General features: G+C 42.1%; 1 protein-coding gene and 1 long non-coding RNA gene across 2 annotated transcripts; one reads left to right on the forward strand and one right to left on the reverse strand.

The window, feature by feature from the left end:
- Positions 1-2,716: 2,716 nt before the first annotated feature.
- Positions 2,717-6,711, reverse strand: LOC135239384 (uncharacterized). The gene is made up of 3 exons (XR_010325360.1): positions 6,448-6,711; positions 6,030-6,109; positions 2,717-4,309 (listed from the first exon to the last, which is right to left on the reverse strand). It is a non-coding gene; the product is annotated as an uncharacterized LOC135239384 (long non-coding RNA).
- An 84-nt stretch (positions 6,712-6,795) lies between these two features.
- Positions 6,796-12,953, forward strand: psmd5 (proteasome 26S subunit, non-ATPase 5). The gene is made up of 10 exons (XM_064307995.1): positions 6,796-7,003; positions 7,503-7,647; positions 7,769-7,882; positions 7,974-8,102; positions 8,335-8,444; positions 8,985-9,127; positions 9,620-9,811; positions 10,282-10,391; positions 11,727-11,867; positions 12,526-12,953. Exons 1-10 carry the CDS (start codon positions 6,831-6,833, stop codon positions 12,781-12,783), a joined length of 1,515 nt encoding a protein of 504 aa, XP_064164065.1. The 5' UTR covers positions 6,796-6,830; the 3' UTR covers positions 12,784-12,953.
- The last annotated feature ends 1,323 nt before the right edge of the window (positions 12,954-14,276 follow it).

Genomic DNA, 14,276 nt, shown 5'->3' on the forward strand with positions numbered 1-14,276 from the left:
TTGACCCCTGCAATCTGTTCTGAATCACAGCATTTGAGCTGCAGAGGTCCCTGTGTACCCTGCTGATGGCTGCTCTCAGAAAACACTTCAGTCGTGACATGGCCTTCCACCCGCAGTGAGCGCCTACTGAGGAGTCCTCCCAGGCACATTGAGAAAAGAGAATAATGCAGGGCTCCAGGAGGCAACACAGAATGATGGAATGTGGCTGTTTGTTGTAGTTTCAATACAGCAACTTGTTAGCAACTTACTTTATTAAAGCACATAACAGCTTCAAAATTCACGATTAAGATGTTAATTAAGGTGTTTTGTTCTAGGACATGAATTACACCCACTAGTATCTCAACCACAAATCTCAAAGCTGCTATGTGCTTTAACAAAGCAAGTTGCTGTATTGAAACTTACATTCCATCAGTCACTTCACCACCACCCAAGTTTCATACTAGTCTGCCTGCATGAGACTTTTCCTCAAAAAATAGTACCTCAGAAGATCACTGTAAGCAGCTATTCCAGCAGGAAGGAACTTGAAAAGCATCAGTCGGGACATTATAAACTTTCTAAGTAGCAGTGACTAACTCGGAGATCACTGAGATGATAGTGGCACATCATGAGGAATGGGCAATACTGTTCAGCATGCGAGTGAATCCCTAACAAATGACAGATAAAAGCTGAAATTTTAAGCACCTGTTTGTTCCCACATTACTGAAAATGTGCTATTTCTTTTACATAACAGCATGTTTGCTCCTTCCCACACATCTCCATATGTTTCTCTTTGCCCACACATGATGGTATGTTTTATTTTGGCCACACATTACTATAGTATGCTTCTGTATGAATACCCATCTTTGTCAGGTGGCAGATGACAGTCTCAACCCACACTATATAATTTTAAAATAGCTGTTTATTAGTTTACTTCAGAGGAAGTTTGCCTTGGGTTTAATTTTATATTCCATTGCATTTTTTGGCAGTTCATTAGAAACTATTGGTTATTTTACTTTGGAGGAACAGACAGTTAAGAGTAGCATTGCTGGAGAAGTCTTTATTTTAGTACCCCTGAGGGGAATTTTTAACATATCACTGTGGTTATCTCGATCCTAAACTAAGCCCTTTATTGTCCATAGTCTTATTAATACGCTTGCAGCTGTCCACACCTCCACTTGTTTACAGCCCTGTTTACTGTAGTCATTTATGGATGCGTAGTAACAAATCTCTCACTCTACACTGCCTTGTTTTGACAGGTGTTTCCTTTTGTATAGTCTGGACTCATAGCGATGCAGATCCGATATCAGGCATTCTGTTCTCAATGTGTGTAAACGATCAGAGTATTGGCATTTTTTCTCCTAGGGTCTGAGTTTCAGGTGATGCCTTTAAAAATGGTTCACTGGCTTCTAAACAAAAACAAGTTCATAAGCTCAGTTCATAAAAGATTGTTGTCCTAATTTTAAAATGTGTTTTTTTTATCTTTTCAGCTCATATATTGTATCAGCATGTTACCAGGGAAAAGTTAAGGAATTTAGCTTTGTTCCTAAAGATGTAAGCTACATTAGGTTATTCCTTTATATTGCAAATTCTCATTTATATTAAATGGATGAAATTTCTGAAATTGTCACAAATGGAAGTCCAAACAAACAAATAGTAAACAACTGTTACAATAAACACCTGTACTTTTACAAAGGAACCTGGTGTTTTTTTTTTCATTGCAAGTTTCAAGGGGGATCTTTTAGAATTCAAGTTGTAGCAAATGGGGATACTGGCTGAACAACAATGACAGATAACAGCTTGCCAGTCAGGATGTGACACATGGAAGGAATTCTGCTGCAGGAAATGTTGGCTAATTGTATCAAATTGCCCCCCCCCCCTTTTTGAGAAAGGCAGGAGACGTTTACCCAAAGATACGACTGGATTCTATGAATTCCCAGGATCTCTTGAACAGACACACAGTTACAGAGTTGTACGCGGTCACCACAGAAGGTGCTGCTCAGGCAGGACCACGCATATGTGGCAGGTTTCAGAACCGACTGTACTTCACTCCAATATTCCCATAGCCAAATACTCCCCTCAAGACTGGAGTGGCAGAGAATGACCACATTGTGCTTCACAAGATTGAGGAAAGGGACTACCGCTGCCAGTATATTTGATTGACCGGAGGGCCGGATTCACATATTCCTGGCTTTGCAGAAACTTTTAATAAGTCCTGGGTATGCACCTCTAAGAATGGTGATTTTGTGCACACACCTCGCTGCCACTCAGTCAAATCTTCTACATTTCCCTCAGTAACTGAATAGGCAGCATCTTGAGAGTCTTACACCACCCCCCCCCAAAGTGCTTCACTCACAGCATATCTGAGTTCAGAGGCAGACCAGCTCCTGAAGCACTGGGGCATTTGAGCCGTTCAAAGTCTGTCTTTGAATGTCATCTGTGAATGTCCCCAGGTGACCAATTATCCTGTATTATTTGGTTCCCATTTGAAAATAGATATTTTTCTCAATCATTTCCTTTGATAAATGGAAATGGTATTTCGCCTCTTGATATAAAGTTGCTCGCTGGAATAATGAGCACAAAATTCCATTCATGGTAAAGGCACCCTCAAAAATCTAATTTCAGCATGAATGTTTTTTCAAAATGAACACAAAGAAACGAACAGCCATGCCAAAATTATCCCTAAGAAGTTTGATCCTGACAAACTTTAAACGTTACAAAAAATCCTCCAACAGTTCAGCACCCTGTGAAGGCTTTATTGATGGGCCAGCTGGATCAACACTGTTCGATCCTGAACTGTACGTCAGTGAGGGAATCCAGCACCACTGAGGACACAGAACCCATAGGTTACTTTATTACACCTCAGGTAAATATTTGAGAAGGCTTTCCCCTCAGAGTCGCAGTGCTGGGGTAAATAAATGAGAACTGATAGCAGCGGATGCTGGAGCTCTCATCTGTTCCCATCCCAGAGCCTGTGGCAGCCCTTGCCAAGTCACTCTCTGGTAGAAGGCCAAAGAAAACCAGGCATCGTGTGAAGTGGGTTTGGAAGGAGGGCTCGTCCTGCCAGTGAAGTGCTCAACCTGTAACCTTGTGTGCAAAGCGTGGCCCGAGACGCCTGCTTCTTCTGCCCGAGAACACGGGTCGTTTTAATCAGGACCGCTTTTCGCCACTCGCAATCAAATGCAAGCACAACGTTACAATGTTGATTTCAACTGATGGACATATTGTCATAAGCAAAACTGTTAATTCTGTTGAAAGGATGTTTACGTTTTATGATGAAGCATAGGGCGGAAAAAACTCATTTCCGTGCAGTATTCCAAACACAATAAATCGCATTTCGCCATAATCTATCAAAGAGCTTTTAAAGCCCCCGAGTACACAAAAAAGCCAAATCTATAAATGGCTAACTAAAAAATAGTTTGTACAAACAGCAGGTACTGTTTAATCTGGATCACAAGATGTTTTATTGCCATAGTTACCAAACAGTGGCAGTTCCTCAAATTAAATATTCCCTGAGATTATTAAAAAATCTGGAAGAACCAATGTGGACAAGAACGAATGGATTTAGTCATGAGGTCCACACTTGTGCGCAAAAGAGGCCTGGAGGGAAGCCACATGACTGACTACCACTTCAGCATCAGAGGATCAAGTCCAGCTTTGCGGGCTTTTCTCTGGAAAACTAGCACTCACACTCATGTTTCCCACAATACGCTCAGCAGAATTAAACAGCCTACCACCTCACATAACTCTCATGCCTGGGTTTCTGATTTGCACAAAGGTACACAAATCAAAACCACCCAGTAGGAGGCAGGACCTACAAGCATGTTGTCAGAAGGCGATGCAAACAGCTTCAAATATTTTTCCAATGTTTTCCTGTGCAGACCCTGGGTTTACTCTGAACTCCCACCTTGGTGTCCCCAGTGCACAGTTGCAGCCATTTGACTGGAGTTATTCATTTGGAGCTCGGAACCACCCACGGGCAGTTTACAGAATCTTCTACCCTACATTAACGAGGCCAGTGGGGGATGTTTTCTCCCTTTTTGCTTCTTGGTTGGAAACGCACAGCTTCTTGACAGGCACTTCGAGGTGGGTCTGTTTAGGCCCCACTCCGCAGCGAGGGCAGACTGTAAGCTCGCCTCCTCGGTACGTGGCAGGGAAGGGAGGCGGCTTTGAGGGATGCCGCTACTAATCAGGCCGAAAAGACTCGCCTGCCAGAAATTAGAGAGTGGGACCAGCAAGAATAGAGCCTGCTAAGAGCAGGGCTGAAACTCTATATGGTGCACAGCTCTCACAAACAGCTGTCTTATCATGACTTTCCCCAGTTTTATCAAGTCTGCCAAAAAAAACAAAAAAAACAATGTAAGCTCCATGGTACCCAACCACCAAAGAAACTAGAAAATAGCTCATCATGATATTAGAAACAACGCATGATACCCTAGTGAACATCAGTAACAAAAAAAAAGCTTTGAAATAAGAATTATGGCATCCATGTCTCTCCGGTTTACGTCTATTCCAGTTGTGGATGTCCCACCGGAAAGTGCAGCAATCTGTTTATATAGTGCAGCATGGGTATTTTCTGTAGTATACATGTGCAACATACGTTCAATGTGCAGGTGCAAAACATGCGTATGGTAGTCTACAAATCTCATATAGTGTAAGACTAATCTCTAGTAAAATGGCAGTCAACATGAAATAGCTGAGTTATATTCCATTTTATGTATAGTGAACTACATTCAATTATTTATTCATAAAGCCAATGATCTCTTGAGCCCATCATCCTCTAGCCTATTTTTCTTTCTTTGTCTCAATATAGGCCTACCTAGAAAAAGCAGACCTGAATTATATGGTTCTGCAAGAGCTTCTGTGCTCTTTTAATATTTACGCTACTGTTTTTCACTTACTTTTTTTCCCCTGTGTAACATATTGTGGATTTGTGGATAAACTGATTTGATTAAAATTATGTATGGCTTCAGTCTAAAATGTTTTTATTGAAAATACGTGCCTAACTAATGCACATTAATATGCATAAAATCATGTTAAAAACTTGGGGTCTTCTTTGAGTTGAAAAAGAGTAACAGAACGTAAGATGAATTGTTTTAATTTGATTCGACATGGCAGTGGCGCAAAATTGAAGGGCAAAGTTGTCAAGGACATGAATGTGGAGGTATGGTATGCAGTGCTGATGGTGCCAGTGAATTACTGGGATGATTGGTTATGAGCCAAAACTTAAAGGCATGCATAGCCATGTGCAGTAAGCATCCACTGCTGATACAGAAAGACAAGTGGAAAGACTGGGTCTACCAATGCCCTGATCAGTTGCCAGGAAGAACTGAACTACAACCATGACTGAAACATTGGCAACCAGACAAAATAAATGATATTATTTATAATATTTTTGTCCAGCAATTCTTGGCCCGAAGAACTTTGTTACTAAATGTGTTAGAGAGAATGTCTGGAAGGAAAAGAAACAAAAACAACTGCTTCCGAAACTGATGGGAAAAGACCTACATGCAATAGAGAACTAACAAAATAAGAACTGGCTCGGTGAAAACCATTATCTTAAATGCAATTTAAATGGCTAGCTAAATATTCTCAGTTACTCAAATAACTGAACCTATAAGAAGTGATGCGAGGCAAGGGATCCATCACACATGGAAAAATCACAGATTTCCTACCATCACTGCAACAGGTTGGGCTGAGTGATGTCCTGCTCAGGACTGAAAAATCTACTCATGAGGCCTATTGTATGTGCTATGTATTTAACAACAGTAGGCCTAAAAATGCACAAGAAATGTATTGGGTTTTTTTCTTTACTCTAGTGTTATATATGGTTTTGACCCTCAGTCAAACAGCCATTACAATGGTGGCATTGCTTAAGCTGTAACTCTGGCAGTCTACTGCTGCCACCTAGAGATAGAAGAATGAAAATCTAAAACATGGTCCGTAAACATCCTATTCATTATAACCTTTTTGTAGTAGAAAGCAGGAGAAAACTACTTTTTGTTTTTCATCATTTACATTGGGAAAGTTCATTATCTGTTTAAAGTACTCACAGGCACGTTTGAGCAAGTCCTGCCGGTACCTCCTCCTCAAGGTGATGCAAGCTGATCAGAGACAGAGTATTTCTTCGACCCTAAGTAAACGAAGAAATAGGCTACAGTTCTCTTGGCGGGAAAAAAACAAGATGTTTTCGGCATTTTGTAAATAATGAGGATGTTTGTTCAAAACTTCCATGAAATTAATCGTTTTTAAAAATGTATATATCCTTCGTTCAACCTGGAAGCAAAGCCTGTCTTTTCTAGAACAGACCTTACCAAGACGTTAGCATTAACATATAATTTTCAGAACGTAAAATAAAATAGCAAACAAATAACGGCTAAATGTACAAAATAAATAAGAAAACACGCTTGCATAAGCAAAATAAATAAATAAATAAATAATAAAACAAGTGTAGATTTTGAAAACACATACTTATGTCATGTATCTGCTTCAGTGGACGTGCCAAATATTGAACACTAAATTTTTAAAAGGCGCATGCAAGCATGGCCGATTTTATGAACATAAACCGCCTGCGTTGTGGTTTTCTTGAGAATGCACAGTAGGTTATGGCTTATGAACTAAGACTTCAGTTCAATGGCAGCGCGCAAAAACTGCGGACCAAAACTAATTGCTGTCCAACTCCAATTTACAACAGTTTTTCTGCTCTTTATACAAGACTTGACTGTCCTTGCGCATACACACCTGCTCAAAGTGCGATCCAGCGCCAGATCGGGCTGCCTTCACACTTCACACTTTACAGACACGTTGGATATTTAGATCTCGCGATGCTTTACGAAACCTAAACATACGGAAACATGGCTGCCTCCATTGGAAGCCTACTTTCAGAAATTTCAGGTCTTGAAGACCCTATTGAAGAACTGCAGAATTTGAAAACTGCCGTTTTGGCAATTCCTTTGAATTTACTGGGTGAGACTGTGTCTGGGCTACGACTAGAAGGTCTTTTTTCGCTTTTAAATACCAATGACAGGTTCGTATGTTTCATGTAAGGGAGCATTACTGCTGAGTTAAGCAAGTCCAGCTAATCTGTCTTTCTCTGGTTTTTCAAAATGCTTTAACTTAACATTAGGTCGGTAAAACAACGTGTTTCCAGATGAAAAACCATATTTACAATTCCGTTAACTTTTCAATCACGTTTTCAAGTTTATCAGACTTCCAGTGGCTGCATAAACAAGCTGCGTTAAGATAAATTTAGCATTGTCATGGTACCAACCTCCATTGGTCCGTTTAAAGAAAGCTTGCTCACGTCCCTGAACCTGATAATATAGCTACAGTAACTGGTTCAGTTGCACTACCTTGAATATAGCTACAATATGATGACTGCAAGCGAGACCGCTAGATTACGAATGAGTGCGATGCACAACAACAGCACGACAAGTTGCTAGCTAGCCAGATTAACACTTAAACATTTCAGATAGCCACTCACACACGTTCGTCTACATATCTACAATATGATCTCCTTTGCACAGGGAGCAAACTGAGCTGTGCGTGGTTATTCTGGGTCGCATTCTCCAAGCTCTCGACCCGCTCTACCTGGCCCAGAACTGCAGGAATGAACTTCAGGGAGGACTGAATCATTCTGACGATTCGGTCAAGATCTTGGCGATGTCACAAGTGCGTATTCTTGTATCGGGGATTGTTTACACTGCAAAAGAAATATTTCACAGCAAATTAAGTGTGCTACCAATGTTTAAAATTACCCTCCATTGCACTATATCTTCTTTTTTTTTTTTAGGTTGGGAGGATTGCCAAACATTCAGAAGCTGTCACAGAAATCCTGAACAACCAGAGCGTGTTGAAGGACGTCATTCACTGCATAGGAGTGGAGAAAATTTCTGTTGCCAAAGAGGTAAAGTTACACTGTCCCTTTCCATGTTTGCAACAGCAACCATTGCTTGACAACTAAGGATGCTGATTGGTTTTCCTTACACATTTCACAGGCGATTGGAGCACTCTCCAAATTGGCTCATACCAAAGCAGGGCTAGATGCATTATTCCAGAGTAATTTACTGAAAGACCTGAAAGATGTTATGGCCACAAATGATGTTATCCGATACAGAGTGTATGAGGTATGTTCATTTAATTTTATAATGTGGAATTATATTTCATGAATAAAACTCTTTTCAGTGGCTGTTTGTGTGTTGACACAGCTGAATTTGTTATATACTGCCGTGGCAATACAAGCAACAAAATATAACATTGTAGAACGGATGGAATAGTCTGTTGGCCATACTGATTTATTTTATTTCACACATTGGGAGTTTAAAAGTTTTTGTCTGTGCCTCTCTCCCTGTTGGACAGCTGGTGGTAGATGTGTCCTCTGTTTCTCCCATCTCCCTGGGGTATTGTGCCAACAGCGGGTTCATTTCCCAGCTTCTAGGGGAGTTGACTGGTGATGACATACTGGTTAGGTAACTGCTGCATAGCTCGGTCTTTATACACACACACGCATTCATGCACACACCCACACTCACACTCAGTCACACACACACACACACACACATGCACACACTCACACACACACACACACATTAATTCATGCTCATTCATACTCACTCTCTCATGCATGCACACTCACCCACACACACACACACATTCACTCATACACTCATACTCACTCACGCATGTGCGCACACACACACACACTCACAATTACACACTCAAACATGCACACTCTTGCACTCACTCACTCTCACAATCAAACAGGAAGGGAACAAAGAGAAAGATGTAACATTTATTTCTGTATGATCAGTGTAGAAATTGAGATTGTTCCTTGCCTAAAAGCAAACACATATAACATTTGGTACCTGTATAATATTAGGTACCTGTGGATGAAACACCCTTTTAACTTGATTTTATCTCCATTTATTCTCCTGTTAGATGATATTTGATACTTTGTGTATCTTTTTTGCCCATTGTGGGTGATTTTGATTCTTCTCTGCCTCTTTCAGAGCCACGGCAATTGAGATGGTGACCACTCTTGCACACAGCCAGCATGGGAGGTTGTACCTGGCCCAGCAAGGCATCATGGATAAAATTTCCAACATGATCATTGGGGCTGAGTCAGATCCCTTCTCCAGCTTGTACCTACCTGGTGAGACACCTTGTAGAATACACCTTACATCATCATTCATAACTCTACTGTTAGACACGCCAGGCAAAGTTGGTCATTGGTAAAGTCTGACTGGTTAACTGTCACTCCAGGTCTCGATATTACTGCCAATTTGCATGATTGGGAGTTTGTTAGTCATATGCAATAAAAAGGCCAGTTTTTGCTGCACTTTTGCCATTATGTCTGCATTGCTTTATATGTAAACATAGAAACTATTCTACCATATATGTAAGAGAAGAAAAAAATGTATTATGATATGAATAAATGGTACCAACTCTGCAGAAAGATGCCAATAGTGAAGCTGTTTCACAGTTTCCTCCCTGTCTGTTCCTCCCTCCCTCAGTTACATTTTGGTTAGGATGACATGACTTATTGCTGATTGTATACCTGATTGTATATTTTTCTGTATCATCCTCTTGGAGGTTATTTTTTATGGCTTTGAGTGCTGATCTCTGAACGTACCTCTCTCTGCAGGGCTAGTGAAGTTCTTTGGGAACCTGGCTATCATGGACAGCCCTCAGCAGGTCTGTGAGTGCTACCCCGCCTTCTTGCAGAAGGTGTTTGAGATGGCCCTGGACCAGGACCCAGTGATGACGGGCGTGGCACTGGACACTCTGGGAGTGCTGGGCTCTACGGTGGAGGGAAAACAAGTCCTGCAGAAGACAGGTGGGGAGCCGTGTGTCGTGATGTTTAAGGCTCTTGACTGCGTGTAATGAATCTGGCATGAGGAAGAGTACTTGGTGAGCATAAACTGGAACATAACTGAAATTGATAAATGTGCTGGACCAGTGGTGGAATGAAATGTAACTTTGCCCTTACTTTACCTATCTCCTTAAGATTTTCCAACAAACATGTCATTTTCACTGTTATTATAGCAGCTTTTTGTTGTCTGTCTTCTATAGAACTGTAGTAGTTCAGGTCCAGGACATTGTTCAAGAGTTTCAGCATCTAGGTTTTGAACCTATAATGTTCTGATACCAAGGCATGGTCCCAAAGGATTCATTTATATTATTGACAAGTGTAAAACATTGTTCGACCAGCTGTTTCCACCTACTTGTCTTTAAACGCTAATGCACGTGTTGCCTGAATTATGGGAACAGTGCTGACGGGCCCCTATGACCCTGTTTTATCTCCAGGTGAGAAGTTCCAGAGGGTATTGAAGAGGATGAGCCAGTTGGCCAGGAATGCAGCAACAGAGCTGAGAGTCCGCTGTCTGGAGGCCATTATTCTGCTCCTCACTCTCCCAGTGAGTTGCCCTGGCCATGCCTTCAGGATACTGTCTGCATGACTGCCTGAAGAGGCTGGAAGTGCTAGGGCTGGGCTCTGGGGTTGGGACACAGCGTTACCTCAGTTGCCTAGACAGATATAAAGCTTTAGAGCAGAACATGTAGGTTTATAAGACTGCAAGCTTTGTAAATTTCATTTTAGAAGGCAAATGGATAATGTCATATAATATACCAAGATGCAGAATTACCACCTACTTCTCTCTGTCTGTAAAATATTCATTGTGGTCCAAAGATTAATGATCTGAGTGGTCTGAAAGAGTCACTAATGTGATGGTATTCGTGTGATTTATAGAGCCCTGCAATAGCCCAGAGTATGTTGAGAAAATGCACTTGTCATTTTGCTTATTATTAGTGATTGGTTTCTTTTCTCACACTGACAGCACTGAAGTATTTAAGCCTTCTAAGGGGACTGTCACAGTAATCCCCTGAAATTAATGACATTTGCAACTTATCCTCATACCCTCATGGCTAATTCACACTGCTTGCTTTTAGACATGTTCCATTTATGCAGATGGATGTTTAAAATAATTTTAGCTCAAGTACCCTGCTCAAGGGTACAATGGCAGTACCCCATCTGGAAATCTGACCTTGCAGCCTTCCTTGTGCTTTCTCATTCTTTTTGTCAGGTTACAGAACGTAAATAATGATACTGTTGTCAGTTCAGTAGAACCAATTTAACCGTTTTAAAGAATAGGCTACACAGTAGTAAGAACTGAAACCCTCCATTAACTATATATAATATTATTAAAACTGGTGCACAAATTTCAGAAATTCCGTGATTTTGAATATAGTTCAGATTTCTGTTTACGTTGTCCTTGGTGTCCCAGACCTCTTATGCACTACCTCTGAATGAATGTGGTGTGGAAATCTAGAGGCAAATGCATAATAAATGTGAGATATTTCTATCTACCCTGTGGAAATAAAAACCCATGGTGGAATTCTGAATCTGGATTTCAGAACCAGTTTTATTGTAGTGTAAAGGTAAGGCAAACTTTAACCACCTTTTTCACTGTAGGAATGTCCACTTGGGAATGTCTTGCGGAAATCAGGAACTAAACCCCATTTTCCACCAGAGGAGCTAGGGCCATTTTTGGTCCTTGGGGCATAGTTCCCGGCCGTGGGAGAGCAAACACTAATGTGCTCCAGGAACCATTTTAGCGCCTGTTGCCCACAACCCAGTGGAAAAGGGTCTTTAGTGTATGGTCATTTACCAATGTTGTTGCTCCCTGTCTAAAAATGGTGGAGAAGAAAAATATTGTTCCCACATGTTGACTGACAGGTCTGTATTTTGGTAGGCGGAGCAGCAGACGGAAGACCTCTTAGGCCTGACGGAGTCCTGGTTTGGGGCCCTTTCCAGCCAGCCCATGGAGATGTTCCGCGGCTTCAGCACCCAGCCCTTTCCTGAGCTCCATTGTGGAGCTCTGCGCATCTTCACTGTGAGTGCATTGGGCTCTGTGCCCATAGGGAAAATACCATCACAACATCTGAGCTCCACTGTGGAGCTCTGTGCAGCTTCACTGTGAGTGCATTAGGCTCTGTGCCCATAGGGAAAATGTCATCACAACATCTGAGCTCCACTGTGGAGCTCTGTGCATCTTCACTGTGAGTGCATCAGGCTCTGTGCCCATAGGGAAAATACCATCACAACATCTGAGCTCCACTGTGGAGCTCTGTGCAGCTTCACTGTGAGTGCATTAGGCTCTGTGCCCATAGGGAAAATATCATCACAACACCTGAGCTCCACTGTGGAGCTCTGTGCAGCTTCACTGTGAGTGCATCAGGCTCTGTGCCCATAGGGAAAATATCATCACAACATCTGAGCTCCACTGTGGAGCTCTATGCATCTTCACTGTGAGTGCCCATAGGGAAAATATCATCACAACAAGTTTCTCCATTACATAGCTGGCATGCAGTACAAGTATTGATTTTTATTTGTATAGAGATCTTCATAACCAGCATTCATACAACAATGTCTATAGTGATTTTTTCTGAATAGCAACAAAAACATATTCTGTTTCATTAAAATTCATCACTTCACTGACTAAGGATTTTATTTGAAGTTAAATTTGTTTGGTGCTTTTTCCCCCATTAAAGGCCATCGCCTGCCAGCCCTGGGGTCAGAAACTGATGGTGGCCACCCCAGGCTTTGTGGAGTTCATTGTTGACCGCTCGACGGGACCAAACAAAGAGTCCAAAGACGCCAAGTTTGAACTTGTGAAAGCTCTGGTGAACTCTACGTCCACAGCTGAGATCTTCGGGAACCAGCATTACTTGAGCCTGCGGGCTTACATGCGGGAGGGGCCGTACTACATAACTGCTGTGTCCACGGTCACAGTGGAAGGCGCTGACTGACATCACGGAAGGTGTGCTGTTGCCATTGTTACCAAGGAGATGGTCAACATTTGTCAAGTACAGCAAGCTCTTATTCATTTATTTTCGTCTTAACTTGATCAGTGTTAAATGCACTCGTTTTTGTATTTGGTTTCTACGTGCTAATTAAAGAGGAACCTGGCTAAGTGTAAGCAGATGCAGATCTGTTTTATTATGTTGTTATGTCAGCTGTAATGATTGATGTCTCGTCCTGCCATTCATCCAGCCCACTAGGCATTCTACAGATGCCACAGTCTCCTGAAGTGTCCACTGTGATCTTTGAGATATTAACGTATTTCTCCAAAACGTATGCAGTTCCCAAAGATGCACTTTGAGCTCTGATACGGCAAAGGGTTAACAAGAACGGAAGTGTTAACGCCGAAAATATTGCCACATATTTTTAAAGGTGGTGTGAACTGAGGATTTAGAGCTCACTTCAGGATGATGTGTGCTGTATAACGTGCGCTAGCCCCGTTTGGTTACGTGGCGATGCTGAAATGTGGCTGTGTGCTCTGGCGCTCTGTGTGCTGCAGTCCGAATAGATCAACGCTGGGCGTCTGTGAAGGTAGATGTGTGAAAAGTGACACAGTGGAATGTGGTGCTTCACAGAAGACCTTGATTTGTGGTTCGGGCCTCGTAGGGTCTCTGAGAATATGGGCCCCAGAAGGTCTGATTTGCCTCAGGTTATGGTTCACCTTTTTCAGCGCCACCTCAGAGGACCTATTCCTGCTTGCAGGTTCATCAGTCAGGGTCGTGTTCCTCAGAGAGCACTGTCAACTGGTCATCAACCCAACCTGTGGGTGAGAATGAGGTCAGAGCCCACAGGTCTCATTCACAACACAGCTAAATAAGTTCACTTACGCTACATTCACAAGAGCTCGCAACAGCTGTGTATGGACGACAGCAAATAGCTAAAAACGGTTGTGAACTATAATCGCCATGCAAACGAGTATGGGTCTGCATATCTGTAACAGCATTAGTATTTCACCACTTGTAGTTGCACAGTATGAAAATGCACAGAAGTAGCAGAAGTAACGTCAGAAAAATAATTTTACTCAGTAGACACAAGTTAGATTCAAAACGGCATCCCTGTCTGCTCTGTGTAATTAGTGTTTCAGATACTAATGAATGTTGATATTCTGTGAACTGCAAACTGCCACAGCTTTCAAATTTGTTTGCAAAATGCAGGAACAAGTTTAGGCTCCATTTCTGTTTCATTAGCAACTGTATCTCTGCACATGGGTGTGTGGACAGGCACACAGAAGCATCAGGTACAGTTTGTTACTGCTATTGTTAACTTGCAGGATGTCTGTGTGTGTGTGTGTGTGTGTGTGTGTGTGAATGGAAGCGGAGAACAGTGAGGTCTGTGAAACCCGTCATCCTGTTGCCATCTGGCGCATGTGCTGGATCATGGCATTCCCCTGGCTGTAGGTCCTGAGCTGTTCCTGTGAGCCCTGCAGCCACTGCTCCTGTCA

Source organism: Anguilla rostrata, chromosome 14, assembly GCF_018555375.3.
Source record: "Anguilla rostrata isolate EN2019 chromosome 14, ASM1855537v3, whole genome shotgun sequence".
Taxonomy (NCBI): Eukaryota; Metazoa; Chordata; class Actinopteri; order Anguilliformes; family Anguillidae; genus Anguilla; species Anguilla rostrata.

Bases quoted from the DNA above. Each gene is read 5' to 3' on its own strand.
- psmd5 (XM_064307995.1), top strand. From the start codon at position 6,831: ATGGCTGCCTCCATTGGAAGCCTACTTTCAGAAATTTCAGGTCTTGAA. The intron at 7,648-7,768 runs GTGCGTATTCTT...TTTTTTTTTTAG, and splicing joins AGATCTTGGCGATGTCACAA to GTTGGGAGGATTGCCAAACA. The intron at 10,392-11,726 runs GTGAGTTGCCCT...GTATTTTGGTAG, and splicing joins TTCTGCTCCTCACTCTCCCA to GCGGAGCAGCAGACGGAAGA.